This window comes from Ambystoma mexicanum, chromosome 3q, assembly GCF_040938575.1.
Source record: "Ambystoma mexicanum isolate Mex_15411 chromosome 3q, UKY_AmexF1_1, whole genome shotgun sequence".
NCBI lineage: Eukaryota > Metazoa > Chordata > Amphibia > Caudata > Ambystomatidae > Ambystoma > Ambystoma mexicanum.
In genome coordinates this window covers 354,686,637-354,704,666 of record NC_090926.1, presented here as the reverse complement: position 1 = coordinate 354,704,666, position 18,030 = coordinate 354,686,637, and the positions used below count along the sequence as shown (strand labels likewise).

The 18,030-nt window shown below is 46.9% G+C and overlaps 1 protein-coding gene across 4 annotated transcripts in view; it reads left to right on the top strand.

Annotated features, from left to right (window-relative positions):
* The first annotated feature begins 2,413 nt into the window (after positions 1–2,413).
* Positions 2,414–18,030, top strand: part of GRIA1 (glutamate ionotropic receptor AMPA type subunit 1) — a 774,249-nt gene continuing 758,632 nt past the window's right edge. The window contains exon 1 of one of the 4 annotated variants that reach the window (XM_069653990.1): positions 2,414–3,175. In XM_069653990.1, the coding sequence (XP_069510091.1) occupies positions 3,094–3,175 (82 nt within the window). In that variant the 5' untranslated portion in view covers positions 2,414–3,093. The remainder of the gene's footprint in view (positions 3,176–18,030) is intronic. The other 3 variants (XM_069653989.1, XM_069653988.1, XM_069653986.1) reach the window with 3 other exon arrangements.

Sequence of the window (18,030 nt, the reverse complement as noted above, 5' to 3'; positions counted from 1 at the left end):
GGTATCGTCCAGATTAAGTGGGGTGATGACGTAATTTACGGGGAGCTCGCTAAAGTTTGCAGGGGTGCAGCTATTGCTTACATGGAGCGCTGGGCAGATTGACTGGTGCTGACGTTATTTACGGGGGAAATCAGGCAGGTTTGCAGGGGTGCAGCAAATACTTGCATGGGCCATCGTGCAGATTGACTGGGGTGCTGAAATTACTTACAGGGAAGCTTGCGCAGGTTCACAGGGATTCAGCCATTAATTGGGTGGGGTAATGCTCAGATTGGCTCTGGTGCTGACGTTATTTACGGGGGAAATTGGGCAGGTTTGCAGGGGTGCAGCCAATACTTGCATGGGCCATCGTGCAGATTGACTGGGGTGCTGAAATTACTTACAGGGAAGCTTGCGCAGGTTCACAGGGATTCAGCCATTAATTGGGTGGGGTAATGCTCAGATTGGCTCTGGTGCTGACGTTATTTACGGGGGAAATCGGGCAGGTTTGCAGGGGTGCAGCCAATACTTGCATGGGCCATCGCGCAGATTGGCTGGGGTGCTAAAGTTACTTACTGAGGATCTTGCGCAGGTTCGCAGGGTTGCAGCCGTTACTTGCCTGGGTCCACGTGCAGATTGGCTGGGGTGCTGGGTGTTGAGTCAATGGTATATGTGGAGGTTTGCGGAATGGTTGGTCTATGGCTATGTTTTTGGTTTGTATGGGGGCATGTTGTGGGAATTCCTCGTGCAGCTCATTTTCATTTGCAAGTTGGGTTGAAATGCACTTTTGAATTAATGAATACATGAAGCACGCATTTTAAACTTTGCGCGTAAAGCCACTCAGAGTCGTTCTAGGCGCGCAGGCTTTGCGGGATCAATGCGCCCTTTTCCATGAATCGGGCCCTTTGTGTACATGTCTTATGCAGGCAGCTCTGCCTTTGTGTGTGGGGGGGCTGCTCCGGGTCCTGTTCTCTTTCTGAGCAGCAATAGATTCGAACTCCTAGTGTGCTTGGACGCATGAACTTTTGACCCAACACACCTTTTTTTAAGAACTGGACAAGCGTCAATGACAGCACAGTTTCCTTTCGTCTCCCTTGGATCCTCACGCAATGGCAGGCAGCCGGATTCCTGAAGAACTGAGAAAGGGAGGGAGGGGGCAGTCATGTATGTGGGAAACAGGGTTCATTTGGATGGCTAAACACTGTTGCTGTGGGGTAATGGTAGATGAGGGGCATAGGGTGCAACAGCTGTGCGGCAGGTGTAATGGGAGGGCAATGAGCATTCATGCAGAGCGAGCGGGCTCGAAATCACCGGTGGGGGGTAGTATTGTAGCACAAGAACATTGGACTGACTGGGCCCAAGCCTCCCCCCCGCCCCCTGAAATTTCGGGCTTTGTTGATACCTGGCTGGCCTAGAAAGCCGTGGCTGGACAGAAGAGGACACAGATGTTAAACCACACCTGGGCTTCTCTCTTGACAAAGGCCCACAATTACTAACGTATTGGTATGCATACATTTTTAGGCAATTGAATTCGTGATGTGGGGTTGGTACTTGTATGCCAGGGGAGTGATTGGGAGGATAGCGAGGGGGCACGCTTATTCTCACAGTAGCCCTTAAGTGGGGGCTTTCAGACTTAAAGGAGAGAGTTAACTGCGTGTAACATTGAAGCTGCACTAGAATGGTCTCATTAGAATGCGCAAATGCCCCCACACAAGTAAGTTTGCCCATCCCCCACAGTCTAAGGAGTGAGCACCTCTCCCAACATTTGAAGCTTTATCCCACTGTCCCCCACCCACCCACGCAATGTAGATTTCGTTGCGCTCCCCCTGGGTCAGTCCGCTGGGTGTACAAGTCTTTCCCGTGCGTTCTATCGTCTGTGTCTTCGCCATTTCAGTCTGTGATTGGATCGTGTTATTTTCCTTGTGTTTATTATTTCTCTGGTCTTTAATTTTCTTTGTCGTTCTAGTCACTCCTAATGTTTTTTCTCTTTCGAGCGTCCCAACTTTAACTACCCCCCTTCTGCGCTTTACGATGTTCTTGTGACTTCTCGTCTCTTTCTTTCTCTCGCGATCTTTCTGTCCTCCATTTCTCTTCTTTCCTCTCATGCTCTATTTCATTTTGTCTTTACCTCTCGTTTCTATATTTCACTCTTTCGTTCTCTGTTTTCTCTTCTATGTTCCATCGTTCGTTCTTTTTCCTTTTCTTTCAGTAGCTTCCTTTCCATGCTTACCTTTTTCTTTCTTTCCCTCGCGTTTTCTTCCCTCCTTTTCTTTGTTCATTTCTCCTGGTGGTTTCTTTCGTGCTCCTCGTCCCTTCGTTTCTTTCTCCTCCTCGTCATCTGCTTTTCTTGAGCCCTTTTTCTTTGTCGACGCTCTCATTCTCGCTAATGTGGCCATCTACTTCCCCTTGCCCTCTCCTCCTCTCCCCTGTGTCTACGGCCTCTGCCCCCTTCCCATCCTCCGCGCGCTCTCCCCCTGTCTCGCCGTCATCCTTCGCATTAGTCCCTTCCGTTTCTTCTGCAAACGGGGCGATAATTACCCAGGCACTATCTGCGCGGCCGCCGCTCTGCCAAGGGGGAGATGCTGGCAACAGGAGACTGGCATCTGGGCACCCATCGCTGCCGCTGATTTTTCTCGAGAAGGGTTAACGTTGGCAAAGCTAGGGTCCCCCAATAGCGCACGCAGGACACGGGGTTGGCGTGGAATCTGGGGGCTATGCGCCTGGCTTGGGAAAGGAAAGCGGATTATTAGCCCGGCGGAGTGCAGGAAGAGGGGGGAGCCTGTGAATGAGGAGGGCTCTCTCCTCCTCTCTCGCTCTCTCTCGCTCTCTCCCCCTGCCACAGTTAATCCTGCTGTCACTTGTGGTTAAGACGGCGTCTCAAGTGCTGGATGCAGAGAGGCAGAGGGGGGACACAGCAAGACCACGGGGAGCAACAAGCAGCACCCGGGAAAAAAAGCAGAGCCCCACCCCCGCCCTGGTACCCCGGACGGCTTCCCGCCCCCCCCCCAAGCAGCCGCTAAAAGGATCCGTGGGGGCGGGGGAGCAGCTCCCAAAGGGGGGAGCAGAGCCTATGGTGGGAGGCTGGGCGCCCTCTGCTTCGCCAATGCTAGAGGAAGGATGCAGCGGATCCTGGCCCTGCTCTGCACCAGCTTGATAGGCGCCGTGTGCGGGGTCAACTTCCCCAACAACATCCAGATCGGTGAGTGCGGCGGCGCCTGGCGGGGCGCAACAGGAGGGGCGCGGCGGGTCACCGGGCCGCGCGACGCCCCTCTCTGCACGCAGCATGCATGCGCGGTATGCATAGTACGGATTCTAAAGGTGGCTGTGTGGGGTGTGAGTGTGGGCATTCTCATTGCCCTCCTCTAATCGCCCCCTTTCCCCCATCGGACTCTTGCCACCACATCTGCATTGTGTAATACTGACTAGGATATATCATGGATGTGCGCATGGTGTGTGTGGTATGTTGTGCAGCACCCAGGGGTGCAGTAGTTTGGGCGTGGGGGGGGGGGGGGTGTGATCATTGAAGTCTTTTGGAACCTGCGCAGGCTGAGAGGCGATTTCCCCTGGCTGGCACGGGAACCCCCTACTTTTTGGCATCGTCAACCATTATGGCCAGAACCCCCCACCCAGGTCCGGCGAGCGGCAGAACCAGTGGGTGGGTGCCCGTGTGTCTTCTCGCCGTTCACGCTCGATGCGCACGGCGAGTGCTTACCGGAACATGAAGCTGCTGTCACTGTGTCTGTGTGTATGCGGGGGTCGGGGAGGGGGCGAGGAGGAGGGGGTCTGCTGTCTTCGGTGGTGGGGCCACGACTGAGGGGGGCTCGTGTTGTATCTTTCACCACTGCAATCTGCACAAAGACGCCTTGGTTTTCGGGTTGTATCAGTCAGGTGCAGCCCCCCTACCGCCACCAGCGGCTCTGCCTGCTGACATCCCTGCGTCGCCTTTCCCTGAATCCCCAAGTAGCCCCCCCCACCTCCGATTACCTAACTACCCCCCCCTCCCCGCCTCACCCTTATTCCCCTGCCCCCGCTGTCACCGATCACCCCCATGGCGTTCACTTCTCGATAACCGCTTGAGATGGAATCGGGTGGCAGCCGTTCCGGGGGCACCGCCGGAGCCTCGGCGATTATGAAAATGACAGTCCGAATAATGAGCTCGCGGATAGCGTTCTCCTCCCCCGGGACGCGCGCCCGGCTCACCCCCGCCCCGTCCTTCCTCGAGACACATTTGTGCATGCATGCCTGCCTGGTGCGCTTCACGTTTGCAGAGAAACTTGCACAGACCACCCTGTTGAATGGGAGGGGGAGGGGCAGCCGTTCTTGTCGCCAGTGGGGCTGGAAACCGCTTCTATAGTTTGCGATGGATCGCGTTTTACCGGGATTGCTGTTCCTATAGGATCGCCAGGCTCATAGCGTGGAGGGTGGGTGCTGCTGTCATAGGATGCGTTGGACAGGGGTGTCTTGCACGATGTAAAGGAGCGCCTTGTGTGGGAGTTGTTTTGTATGGAATAGTGCTGGATGCCGCTCTTGTCGCCTGATGGTGGCCACTAAAAGTTGTGATCATTTGGTTGGATAGAGATTGGAAGTCGTTTTCATTGGAAGACGGTGCGTTCTTCATTGTATGGGTTGGGGCACATGTAGGTTGTATAGGTTCGGGGTCCTGTCCCATCTTATAGGATGCGAGTGTGTGGGTCTCTTATAGGATGGGCTGGTGCCACCCCCATTCATGAGATATTGGGTGCCATGCATAGGTGATGAGGCTGGGCGTTGGTCCCATATGATGCAATATTACAGATGGAGAATGCAGGTTATTCTCAGTTGAAGGTGAGCGTGTAATCCTTATGGATGGACTTGTGTCATTCTTATACAATGAAGTTGGATTGTGCTTTTGTGGGGTTAGTTTGGACGCTGTTCTTATAGTTAGAGGGTTGTTGTCATATTTCTCGAAGGGGTGGGATTTGGTTCCTGTAAGATGCTGAGTTTAAGGGATGGACGTGGATTTAATGGGAGGAGACTGTATGCCACTCTTACAGAACGAGGCCGGATATGGCTTTTTATTGGATGGGAGCAGATGTCACTCTTATGGAATATGGTTGGACAATGTTTTCACGGGGTGCTGCCCGCCCAGGCTGTTCTTATTCAGTCAAGCCCTGATTCATAGAACGTTTTCCAAATGTGTGTTTCCATTATAACACGCTTCTGTGAATTAGGCCCTGAGATATGTGTGCCCTGAGATATGTGTGTTTCCATTATAACACGCTTCCGTGAATTAGGCCCTGAGATATGTGTGCCCTGAGATATGTGTGTTTCCATTATAACACGCTTCCGTGAATTAGGCCCTGAGATATGTGTGTTTCCATTATAACACGCTTCTGTGAATTAGGCCCTGAGAGTTCATGTTCCTCCTGTTGGATGGGGTGAGGTTACATGTAATTTTTGTTTGATCGGGTGAGTGCATGTCTAGCCTGTCCATGTTGTGGGTATTTCAGTCTTCCAGGATGTGGCCAGATCTCATTATTCATTACAGGACTGGAGTTCTTTTAGGATAGTGACTGCATAGTACTCTTGCTGAACTGGCAGTAACGGATGCCATTCTTGTTGAAAGAGGTATCCTCCCTCCCATGGCATGTGGGTGGGTCATTCTTATTGGAGGTTTGATATCATTCTTCCAGAATGGGGTTTGAGGTTGTTATGGTTATATGGTGGTTAAATGTCCCTGTTTCCAGACAAGGGAGTGCATTCTTATTCTTTGGTTGAGTTCATGTCTTTCTTTTTGGCTCCAACAGGAAGTCGTAAATCAAGGCAGGGTTGATGCTGTTCTTGGTGGATGGGGCCTGGATGTCCATCTTACTGGACGTGAGTGGAAGACGTTCCTCTGGCCTTGGTGTGGTTTTGGTGGAGGGGGTGGATGTCATTCTTATTGAATGCAAATGGAAGTCCGTCCTCTGGGGTTGATGCTGTTCTTGGTGGATGGGGCCTGGGTGTCATTCTTATTGGGTGAAAGTGAAAGTAATTCCTCAGGGGTGGCTGCAGCTCTTGGTGGAAGGGGCCTGGATATAATTGGTATTGTATTGGAGTAGAGGTCGTTTGAAGAGAAGGTCCCAGGAATGCCCCTCCCCACCCCCAGGTACATGATGGGATGGAGAGCCAGGATTGCTTGAACTCACCCATCTTATTTCGGACAAATCCCACCAATGGCTGACTTGCACACTGAACTGTACTCCCTCAACCAGCCATACAGACCAAATCCACTACATGTTTTTACAGGTATAGGGGACGAAACAGAGATTGTGGATGGAAATACCCTAATGGACAATCTGGGGAAGGGTGTTGGGCCCTTGGGAGTCAGGCGGACCCTCAGATGACCTCTGGCATACCCGGGAACCATCCCAACACGTTCCTCTGGGGTTGGTGCTGTTTTGGTGGATGGGGCCTGGATGTCATTGGTATTGTATGTAAGTAGAAGTCATTCTTCCTGGGTTGGTGCTGTTTTGGTGGGCAGGTGGATATCATTCTTATTGGATGCAAGTAGAAGTCGTTCCTCATTCTCATTGGATGTTAGTGGAAGTCGTTCCTGTGGGGTTAATGCTGTTCTTGGTGATTGTCATTCTTATTGGGTGTCAGTGGAAGTCATTCCTCTGGGGTTGGTGCTGTTTTGGTGGATGCGGCCTGGATGTCATTGGTATTCAATGCGAGTAGAAGTCGTTCCTCTGGGGTTGGTGCTGTTTTGGTTGATGAGGTGGCTGTCATTCTTATTGGATGCAAGTGCAATCATTCCTCAGTCTTAGTGGATGCTAGTGGAAGCCATTCCTTTGGGGCTGATGCTGTTCTTGGTGGGTGGGGCTTCGATATCCTTCTCAATGACTGCGGGTGGAAGTCAGTCATCTGGGGTTGATGCTGTTTTGGTGGATGGGGCTTGGATGTCCTTCTTACTGGTTGCGAGTGGAAGTCGTTCCTCTGGGATTGATGCTGTTTTGGTGGATGGGGTGGATAATTCTTATGGGGTGTGAGTGGAAGTCATTCCTCTGGGGTTGATGCTTGTTTTGGTGGATGGGGCCTGGATGTCATTCATATTGGATGCAAGTGGAAGTTGTTCATCTGGGGTTGATGTTGTTCTTGGTGAATGGGGCTTGGATGTCCTTCTCATTGCCTGCGAGTGAAACTCATTCTTCTGGGGTTGATGCTGTTTTGGTTGATGGGGCCTGGCTGTCCTTCATGTTGGGTAGTGGGGGTACAGTATTTATGGTAGATGGAGGTGGACATTATCATTTTCAGATAGGAGAAATGTATCAGATAGGCATAAGAAATGCCTGCTTGTAAAAATAGAGGGGCTCAATATCATTCTGGTCAGATGTGAGGATGTCATTTTTCTTAGGTGAGCGTAAGTTTGTTCTTGTTTGATGGGGAAGACATGATTTTTTCCCGCATCGGGGATACCATTCTTGTTAGATGGCTTTTTGATGACATCCTTGCCTAATGGGATAATGTTTCTCTGCGTCGATGAGGGATATGGAATTTGCCAGTGAGTGGATGACATCAATTTGATCAGAATGGAGCAAGTCACTCTTATTGGTTGTGCATGGTGTCATGCTTGCCAGATCGGTACATAATGTCATCATTCCAGTTGGATGGTTGAATATCATTCTGTTGGATGGGAAGAATACTACTTCTATTTGATGGGGTAGGTGTGGGTTTTGTCCGATTGAAGGAGGGCATCCTTCTTGTTGGGTATGGAGGATGGAATTTGTTCCGGATGGGTTTTTGCTGTCAGTGTCCAATGGGAAGATGCTACACTTTTTGGTAGGGGAGTATGGTTCTTGTTATTTGACAGGGTTAAATATGTTTGTCGTATGCCGTCAATGTTATTTAATTGGACGAGCATTTCATGCCATTCTTATCGAACTGATATATCAGCATTCTTGGTGTATTCCCATGATGCCATTGTTGCGAGATAGGCCGAAAGCCGTTCTTGTGCGTTGGGCTATTGTGCTCATTCTTGTCAGATTGGCATGTTGCAATTCTTGTTGGTTAGTTGCTTGAAATACTTCTTGTTGGCTTGACATGATGTCATGCTTGCTGGATGAGCAGAATGTCACTCTTGGTAGCTTGCCGCGTGATATCAATCTTGGTGATTTGTCATGAACCTATTGTTGTTAGGTGGGCTGCATGCAGACCTGTTAGCTTGCCGCTTGATGTCAAACTTGTTGATTTGTCATGAACCCATTATTGTCGCATGGGATGCATGCAGACTTGTTAGCTTGCAGCTTGATGTCAATCTTGTTGACTTTTCATGAACAAATTGTTGTCAGGTGGGCTGCATGCAGACTTGTTAGCTTGATGTCAATCTTGTTGATTTGTCATGACCCCATTGTTGTCAGGTGTGCTGCATGCAGACCTGTTAGCTTGCCGCTTGATGTCAATCTTGTTGACTTCTCATGACCCCATTGTTGTCAGGTGTGCTGCATGCAGACTTGTTCGCTGTCAGTCTTGATGGTGGTAAGTGGATTCATTGGTTACTCTAGAAAGCCCTGCGGGCAGTAGGCCTGCCCTATAGGCTGTTACACAGAAGACCTCTGTCATGCGTGTCAGCAAATTTTAAGATAGCTCAGCAGGTTAATGCTGATGAAATCTGCATGTGACATATTGTCAGTGAGTTCAAATGCTGACCCCAATAAGACGAGGCCATTGATTTGGGTAACTCAAACATGTATTATTGCATTGCTCCTATACCCAGACAGCATAAATCAGGCATCTGGTCACTATCTGAGCCGTCACAGCCAGGGATGACGATTTCCTTTGGCCCTTGCTCACTGTAGCCCCGGGCTGTTAGTGGGCCTGCACCGAGACAGCAGGTTCCGCTGCCGTGGAAGTTCATCCTTTATGCGTTGGAGGGAGGACTAGGGACTCCCTGGAGCACTCCCTCCTCAGTCCTGCCTCTGCAGACGCAGATTGTGAGCATCTTCATAGTAACTGCGAGTTGATTTCCCCAGCCTGATCATTAATGGGGGCGCAGTGTGCAGGAATCTGCATTAAGCTGCTCCTGAGAAGCTTTATGACCTGTGGTGGGCGGGATATGAATCTGAAGGCCCGCGGGATGGCGGAGGAGGGGGCTCGCTTCTTTGTGAATCTGTGTGTGATTCTGCATGGCGGTCCTTTTGTTTGTGTTTCACTTTGTGAGTGTGTTTAACTAGGTGAGTGTGCTTGTATGCTTTGGTTTCTTTCACTGTGCTGGTGCCCGTGTGCGTGCGTGGTTGCTTCCCAGTGTGGGCTGCAATTGACTGCATGCTCTGTGTTCTTCTTTAATCTGTGCATGTGTGCATGCCACCGTACCTGCTGTGGCCTGACCGACAGCATGGCCATCCTTCTGCCTGCGATGTGTCCCTAGCTGTCTTTTTTTCCTGGGAGGAGGTTTGTGTAATTATTTGATTCAGCCGTGTGTGTGTGTGCTTGCTGCTTCGTGTGTCTGTGTAAGAATAGCCGGGCACGCTGTGTTCGAGTCTGGGCTTTTGTTGCGTGTGGAAGGAAAACTGGTCGACTGTGTATGGTAGATGTCCGTGTGTGTGGCCATCTATGTGCATATTTCTATGTTTGTGTTTTGGAATGTGCTTGAGCATCAGTATGTGTTTCTGTGACTTTGTGTGTGTCAATTGGTCAATGTTCGTGTGACAGAGAGAGTGACAGCGAGAGAGAGAGAGAGAGAGAGAGAGAGGAGAAACAGCATGCTTTCATTTGTGTGCACATTTTGAGATATGGGTTTAAGCGTATGGCCACTTCTTTGTGTTTGCGTTTGGCGGCATTTGTGAATGTGTGTTTTATCTCAATGTGTTAGCTTGCAGTTATTGTTATTGTTGTTATTGTTATTTGGCATGTATATAACACTATATATATCATTGGTATGACCTCAAAGTGCTTGTAGGTTGAACGCCCTCGGGGACCGCAGTCCAGGTCAGTTGAGAGATTAGGGTAGAATACAGTGCTTGGGTGCACTCAATATGTGTGCTACCAGTGAGATTAGCGTGATGGAGGCAGCATCCTAACATTAGGTGTGGTGGTAGTGAGAGATCAGTCAAATGTGTGCAGTCAGGCGGTAGGTCTCTGGGACTGCATTCTGGCGGCATTAGGCCTGTGTAGGAAGTTTATGTGTGCAGCTAGGCCGAAATTGATCGAGGTATATAGCTGCATTCTATTGTTTGTTGGTGTAAAGTGGAGAATGAGCAGGATGATAGGAGAGGTGAGTGTCTGGAGTGGGTGGTGTACTTTTGAAGCTCCCTGGTCCTGCTTACTTCTGGGTCAGGTTGAGCTGGTAGTGATCATTCTCATGATTCGTGGTATAGGTACTCAAGGGTGGTTCCACAGGGTGGACTGATCTGTTTAATCAGAGGGTCATTATTCTGAGGGTCAGTGCTATGCTGAGGTATTCCTATCAATGAGTTATCCCTAGATGTGCTTCAGAGGGGCACTGATTTGCAGGTTTGTCTGTGGCTTAGTTTGTCTGAATATCAACATACTCTGAAATGTTGAGTATCTTTTATATACATGCGTGTCTGAAGATCTGTATGCTTGTGGGATTCTGTGGTTATGCTTGTGGTGTATATGTGCGCTGTGATGCTTGATACAGAGCTAATATGCTGTCTAATTTCCTCTTCCGAGCGCTGCCGAAAAGCACAAAAGAAAAATGTGGGGCAGGCAGCCGCATTAGACAGAAGAACTATTAGTGAACCATACAGAATGGCCTGGTTCCCAAGGAGACCCTCCACCCCTAATTACTCGCCAATACCTTCTTTTACAGACGGGATTATTCTACATGCCTCTAACTACACTCTCAAGTGGGGGTCTGAGTCAATGTGTTATTCCCCAGCTTACTTCAGTGCCATGTGCCTGCTCTACTCTCAGCCCTTCTTACACAGGTGGTCTCCTCTTGGGTTTACACTTGTGTGTACTGAAGATAGGCCCTCTCTGAAGGCAGTGCCTACTCCACTACCCTGCACCTGCTGTAGGCCCATACCATCTTCCCTGGTCAGCTTCCTTTGGGGTTTTCACTGATTTTAAGAAGATAGGTCCCCTCTAGCCATTGCTTACTCCACTGTCCCATGTCTGCTCTACTCACAGCCCTTCTTATCCTGCCAGTTCCCATTGGGGTTTTCACTGGTTTAGACGAGACATGTCCCATCTAAACCATTGCTAGAGTATTTCTGAAATGAGCTGCATAGACAATCCTTTCCCAGACTCCTACTCTATGATGCAGTTACCTCCTTTTTAGTTCGGGTTATTCAATGTTGCTAGCGACACTTATAATCTTAAACTATTACAAAGGAGTACATATAGGGAGGAATGACCTATGAGGAGGGACGCAGAGGAATGACATATGAGGAGGGAGACGCATTCGATAGCTGTTGTCTGTATATTTGCCCACCCATTGACTGCCAATGGCCATGCAAATCCCTATAGCCATTCCCACCCATTCCTGCCTCTCCTCGCCCCAAAACTCCTCCTCATGTGAGCTCTTTGAGCTTGCTTTAATCAAGCATTACCCTCAGACTTTGCACTCAAAGTGCCTGCCAGGGTTTTTTCAAAGCATTCTTCTGAGAGTTAATGACTCAATTGGAGTTGTAAATACGCTGCTGGTGTAATAAAAATTTCTTACGAGGCCGGCCTTCAGGCACTCGTTTTATAAGCACTCTGTGTGTCCTTCACTGAAGCCCTGTTAAAAAGCCAAAACCAGGGCTGGACAAGCAATGGCTGTATGGAATGGAAGTTCCACAGAGAAGCTCAGCCTTCATCGCTCCCACCACCATTATTTGGCTCATTCTGACACGTTGTGCTGGGCGCGGGCATCAGAAAACGATGATTGGGGCCTTCGTATCTACAGCTGTGAAAACCTGCCTGTATATATATGTTCATACTAAAAAGGCATTGATCTGGTGTAGTCTTAGGATTTTAAATGCAAAAGGGCAGTTGAAAAATGGTAAACCCGTTATTTGGGGCACAAGCAGTTTCAGTTGATGAGGTTGTTTTTTAAATCCCTTTCTGATCACAAAATCCATGTATCATAAGGAATGGGAAGAGTGAGTTCAGTGCAGCCCAGGTAAAGGGCTTGTGTTAGGGGAGGCAGCTGTGTGGTGCATAGATTATAATAGGAGAATATGTTTCCTAATGCAAATTGAATTCATGGTTTTCCTGGTTTCGATTTAAGGTTGGATAGCTTAATGAGTGCCACTGTTAACTTTATTAATTTCCCAGCATATCAGATACCCCACTCCAAAGAGCTAATAAAAGGGTGAAACATGTCTGTGATTACTGAACAGTTTTTTGAGTGGTCTGTCTTTGCTCAACAGTGCACAATTAAAGGGCACCAGCCTTCAATTGGTGAGGACAATTGTTTCTTTAGGGCATATCTGTATACCTTCCACTCCACCCTGTGACCTCATCCTTTGGCAAACCCCATAGGTAGCACTAGAGAGGACCCTGAAACAACTGATTATCACAGGACAGGTTTACTGTCTTCTGCATGGCAAAAGACATTTAAAAAAGGCAGCCAGCAGGCAAGCTTTAACCCCCAAATGACCACTTAAGAGTAGCTATTAAGCTTTCTTGTCAAATTTGAAGGGGCCCTCAAAAAGAGTAGAGCCCCATTCTAACTAAATAGCATGAACGGCCTTGATGCCAGGCCTGATTCTGAATTACCTTATTATCCCATTTTATAATCTTGAAACTCTGATTTCTAAAGTCTGTCAATTCATGGTGCACAGACCCAGAATCCATAGGCTTCCTCTCCAAGCTGAATGCTTGGTGACTGAGCATAACTGGTTTCTTGAAGTATTTCTAGATTTTGTAGTACAGCAGTGTCTCTTGCTCGTGCAGTAGAGTCTCTAGGAAGGGCTGGGCAGACCCCTTCCCCTCCCAGCACTGAGCAGCAGGAGGCCTGGTGCTGGGGACATGCAGAACACAGAAACTGTGTTTGTTACAGATTCAAGTAATGTGAAATGTGTGCACATTGCATTTAATGCAAGCAGCAGTTTGACATTCTCACACAATTCCCCTACCAGGAACCCTTTCATTTCATGTATGTTTTGGCTTCCTATCAGTGGCTAATGTGTTTTTTTGCAATGGTACAGGGAGAGATTAGGGGTTCTCTATTTAGGGCAGGCAGACTGGATACTGATGTTAAATTTGAGCAGTAACTAGTGTCTAATGACGCCACTGTTTTGGTGTGCCACAATGTAATTTGGTTTGAAGGCCCAGAGCATACAACATTGGACATATGGGCCACTGTTTGCGTTCATAGCTAATCGAATCAGATTGTTCTCAGTGCTATATTTATGAAGTTTCTGTCTAAGCCAACATTTACGCGACCTACATGTTAAGTCACTGTTTGTCTGTCTATACCCTTCAAACTATTTGTTGTGTATACTCAGTATCTTTCCAATGGTACCTATATTTACGCATAGATCTAGTTTGATAAAAGCCTGACAATAAATAACCATAATGGTTGCGTTCTCCAGATGTAGCAATCTTCCATAACACATGGCCACTCTGAAAATGAAGGCTGCAAAGCTGCACTTCAGATCAAATTCCAATAGTATGTACTCAACTGATAGTGTGTTTGGCGAGCTAAACAATTTCCGCAACATTTTCGCTTCAAATTTACGTATTTCACTACACAGAATATGGCCCCATACCTCAATGCCATACACCAGGACTGAGACAATCTTGGTGGTATATAAAAGTAAGATTGTCTCTAGAGAGCAGCCTCCATTTCTACCAATAAAGGCATTAATGCTGTTTACTATCTTTGTACATGTGTTATGTGTTTCTTCCCAGTGTGTTTGCCATTTAAGCTTATCATCAACCACCACTCCTAATTAGTATTTATAACGCCTTACTCGTTCCATGACATCACCATCCATCTTCCATACCAATTTATTATTACTTTCTTTTTACTAGTAAACACCATGGTCTTACTTTTTGGGATATTAACACGTAGGCCATTGTTTTTAGCATATATGTGCCCAAAGCAAATAGCATGTTTTGCAGGTCCTTGGGGGTGTGACCAAGGAGAAGTAGATCATCTGCACAACTCAACCAGCTGATTCTGCGAGTCCCCACTTTGATAGGGAAGTGGTCTATACTATCAAAGGCATTGACCAGGTCAGCTGTGTGGAATTACTACCAAATGTAATGCTACTCAATTTATCAACTTCAGACGGGTGAAGGGCTGATTAGGCGATGCCAAGATTTGAAATTGCAAAGTGCAGGGACAGTTCACAATTGAGCATTTAACTCACTGATCTATGCACTTAGTGCAGATGAAAAGAAACAGTTATCGTATTTGCCCCGCACCCTCTCCTGATCTCCCTTCCCCCAGTCCTTTTTCAATACAAAATATACCAGTAATATTATCTTATTTATAAGAAGTGTGCCGTGACATATGTGTCCTGATTCGAAGCACTGTTATAAAAAGTGAAATAATAGGTGTTATGTTAATAAAACATGTAATCCCCACAGTCAACGCCTTACCAAAAGTTGCGGGTATGCACATGTAAAGAGAAATGTCTAAATGTTAGCATCAATAATTCCATACAAAGGTTCAGAATCATGCTGCAGTCTTAAACCAGTGTTGTCAGTGTTGATTTAAGTGTGACTGCTGTGAGTCTTACTAAACTTCAAACATGCCCCTACAAAAATCATATCCCAAGCAGTTTTTTTGCTTCTATGAGATATGCACTAGTGTAATTACTTTAGGCTATTGGGTGGCACTTGCTGAAACGATTGCATTAGAGTGCAGATAGGAAGAAATGCACGGGAGGAGGGGCACACAGCTTGTAGGTGTTTTGTTATGTGCCCAACTATTGACTGTCCATGGCCATGCGAATCCCCATGGCCATTGCTGCTTAGTTCCTGTCCATTGCCACCCATAACACCTCCTCATGGAAACTCTTTGTGCTCACATTATTCACGCCTTACCATCAAACTTTAGACCTGAAGTGCCTGTTAGTGTTTTTCCAAAGCAGTCTTCTGAGAGTTAACAACTAAATTGGGGCTGTAAATGCGTTAGTGGTGTAATAAAATCTCATAACCAGGTATGCCATCAGCCACTCCATTTACAAGCACTATGTGTGTTCTGCACTAAAGTCCTGTTAAAAGCAAGTACTGGCAAAGCCAACTGTTTTGGCTTGTGCATAAGTATTTGGCATATGCCAGGCACTGCTATTAAATGCCCAGGTACTTGCACCATTTTGCAGCTGCTAACATCGTTGGCAAGTTAATAATGCCTGGCAATTGCTTTTCCTGTGCCTACAAAAAGCCCAAACTGTTGGTATCGCCAATGCTTGTTTTAAAAGGGGGCAGCAAGGTGATCACTAAAGGTTTTCTTAAGGAACTCGGAGTTGTTGAGAGCCCGATCTTTACTGGAAAAGATGCACAATTAAGTTGGTTTCAAGTCTGCTGGGGAGGCATGGGGCGAGACAAATAGAGTTAGCCAGTATTACTGCCATGTCTGAACAAAACCTGAAAATGCCTCAATTTGAGGGTTCTAAATGGATGTAATGGTTGCTCTATCGTGCTCCATCCTGATGTGACAAGAACTATAGCCGTTAAACCTGTGCTGGCGAATTGTGCTTAGCCTTAGAGAAGTCTGTTTCTCTTATGTCATGCAGTCAATTATTCAAATTGTGGTTTATTTTGCTTGCTAACGACAGCCAACACGTGTTTCGACACTTGGTCGTACACAAGGCTGTTAAATGCATTTAAAAATAATTATATAAAGTCATGTTGTTCACAAGATATGATTTAAACATTACAGTTCATATTGAAAAACAAGTGTTCAGAATGGTGTTACATATCAAAGACGTGCAGGTTGTTGGGACATAAAGGAAATAGACACGGTATGGTTTAGTTAGAGTCTGAATATAAGACATATTGTGGCTGATTCATGGAATTTGTGCGCCGAAAAACAGGGATTTGTGCGCTATTCTGCCCGCAAATCCCTGTTTAACAAATGGGGATTTGCGGACAGAATGGCACCCAAATAACCCATTTTTCGGCGCACAAATTCCATGACTCAGCCCCATTGTATATTAACAATATTTAACAGCATTAATTGATTCAGTGCTCATACATTCATTATTCGTGGTCCTCAGTTCTGCCAATGCAACCGGTTATTCAAATGTTGTTTGAATCTTTGCGTGGCACCCCATACAGTCTAAACCAGGTCATGTATACCTAGGTGTGTGTTCTAGTTGGCATATATCCAAATTGGTGGACAGGTGTTAAATGGTAAGCTATCATTCATACAGGTGACATGCAGTTTATTGTGTCACCCATTAACTCTGTGGCAGCGTGCATTAGTGCTCCGCGAGCAATAGAGATCTTACCAGCTATATCTGGGCGAGATTGCCTGTTGGTGTGCAAGATAACAAATGAATCCAGCCCACATTAGATTGCTGCTTCTGAATCGCACTAGATAAAGGACTCCATTGTAGTTGCAAATTGGGTCACTTACCTCTGATACATGCAAAATACGTGTTCACTGGTCCAGACTGGCTCGTGTGTCCATCTGGTGTTGTCAGTAAGTATCTTATTGCTTGACAGTGCGGCAACTAAGTACATTGTTTTGTATGGCCTGGAACTGTAGACTACATTATATACTGTTAGAGTGAGTTACTCAAATCTGAAATGTTGGGGAATTGCTTTTGCGCTTACCTACAGGCGTCCTCTTAGTTTCAGTGCCAGTCAAATAACTTAAATGGAGAATAGTTTCCTAGTAGCCCCTCAGACCTGTAAACTCTAATATCCCAATTAGGATGTTTCTTGGTGTGCCGCAGTGCCATGGGCAACCCTATGTTGCACCTGGGCAAGTTTCCTAGTTGTTTTCTGTTCCCATGCATACCCTCATAATAATATTATGTGATGGTTAGGCCTTCAGTGCCCTTACCTGATTCGGTGTAGACCTGTTCTGCAAGGTAGTTCCTGGGCACCGCAGTGAGATAGAGGCACGCCGGTGCCATTTTGATTTGGTGTTTATGTTTGGTATCTTGTGTTTGACATCACTTCATTGTGCTACGCTATGTTTACCCTGTACGGTCCCATCATTCTCGGGTTACTCCGGTAATGGTACGTCATCCATGTTTTGGTTGTGGGAATGTTAAACAATTCCCTCATTAAATATAACAATCTTGTGCCTCAAATTCTGGCCAAATCGGTATATTCTGCAACAATAATCCCCATCATGCTAAGTGCATTCCATAAGAGAAACCTTTACATAGGTGATCCTAATCCTAATAGATTAGGTTCTTCATAACTCTAAGTGCCTGACAATTCTGGAAGTCATTCGTAGTGCCTCGTGTATCCCGTACAGGATAATCATTGCGCTTTGAAACGTCAGTACATATCTTAATGTGTGTGATGGAAGCTATATGTGTGATGTCCAGGTCTGTCGAGCCTTGCTCTAGGTTATCTCCTGTCTGACTCCAATTGACGTGTGTTCATTAGTATTCATGAACACTAATCTTTACATCTGTTACTATTCTGCTCATGTGCCAGCTGGTGCATACCTGGCAAGGCTAATGGGGCGCCTGGGTGTCAGTCTCCGAGCAGTAAGCCTTTAAAATATCAGCATCTGGATACATGCATTCATTAGCATGGCATTCATAGGAATACGCTCATTTCATGATGGGAATTGAGTCTGAACTTCACACACCGCAAATAGCATATACATCTTGATTCCATTTGCCGCAGTTCTAGTTCCTGATCTTCTCCTCTTTTGTTAAGTTTGGCCCTCATGAGGCCTATGAATCTCAGATCTTCTTTTATCTGCCAGCTGATGGCATTCCTGCCAATGATTTGCCAATGGCAGTTAGTGATCTTGACTACTTAAGCTTGTCAGGTGTTCCCTGACTCTCATCCGGAATTGTCTGATGGTGCTTCCTATATACAACCTCTTGCATACACAGATGATAGCATAAACTACAACATGTGTTTTGCAATTCATGAACTCCTTAATCTTTATTGTTTTGCCTTCATTGTCAGTGTTTTCCCGGCGGTCTGGGTGTTCCT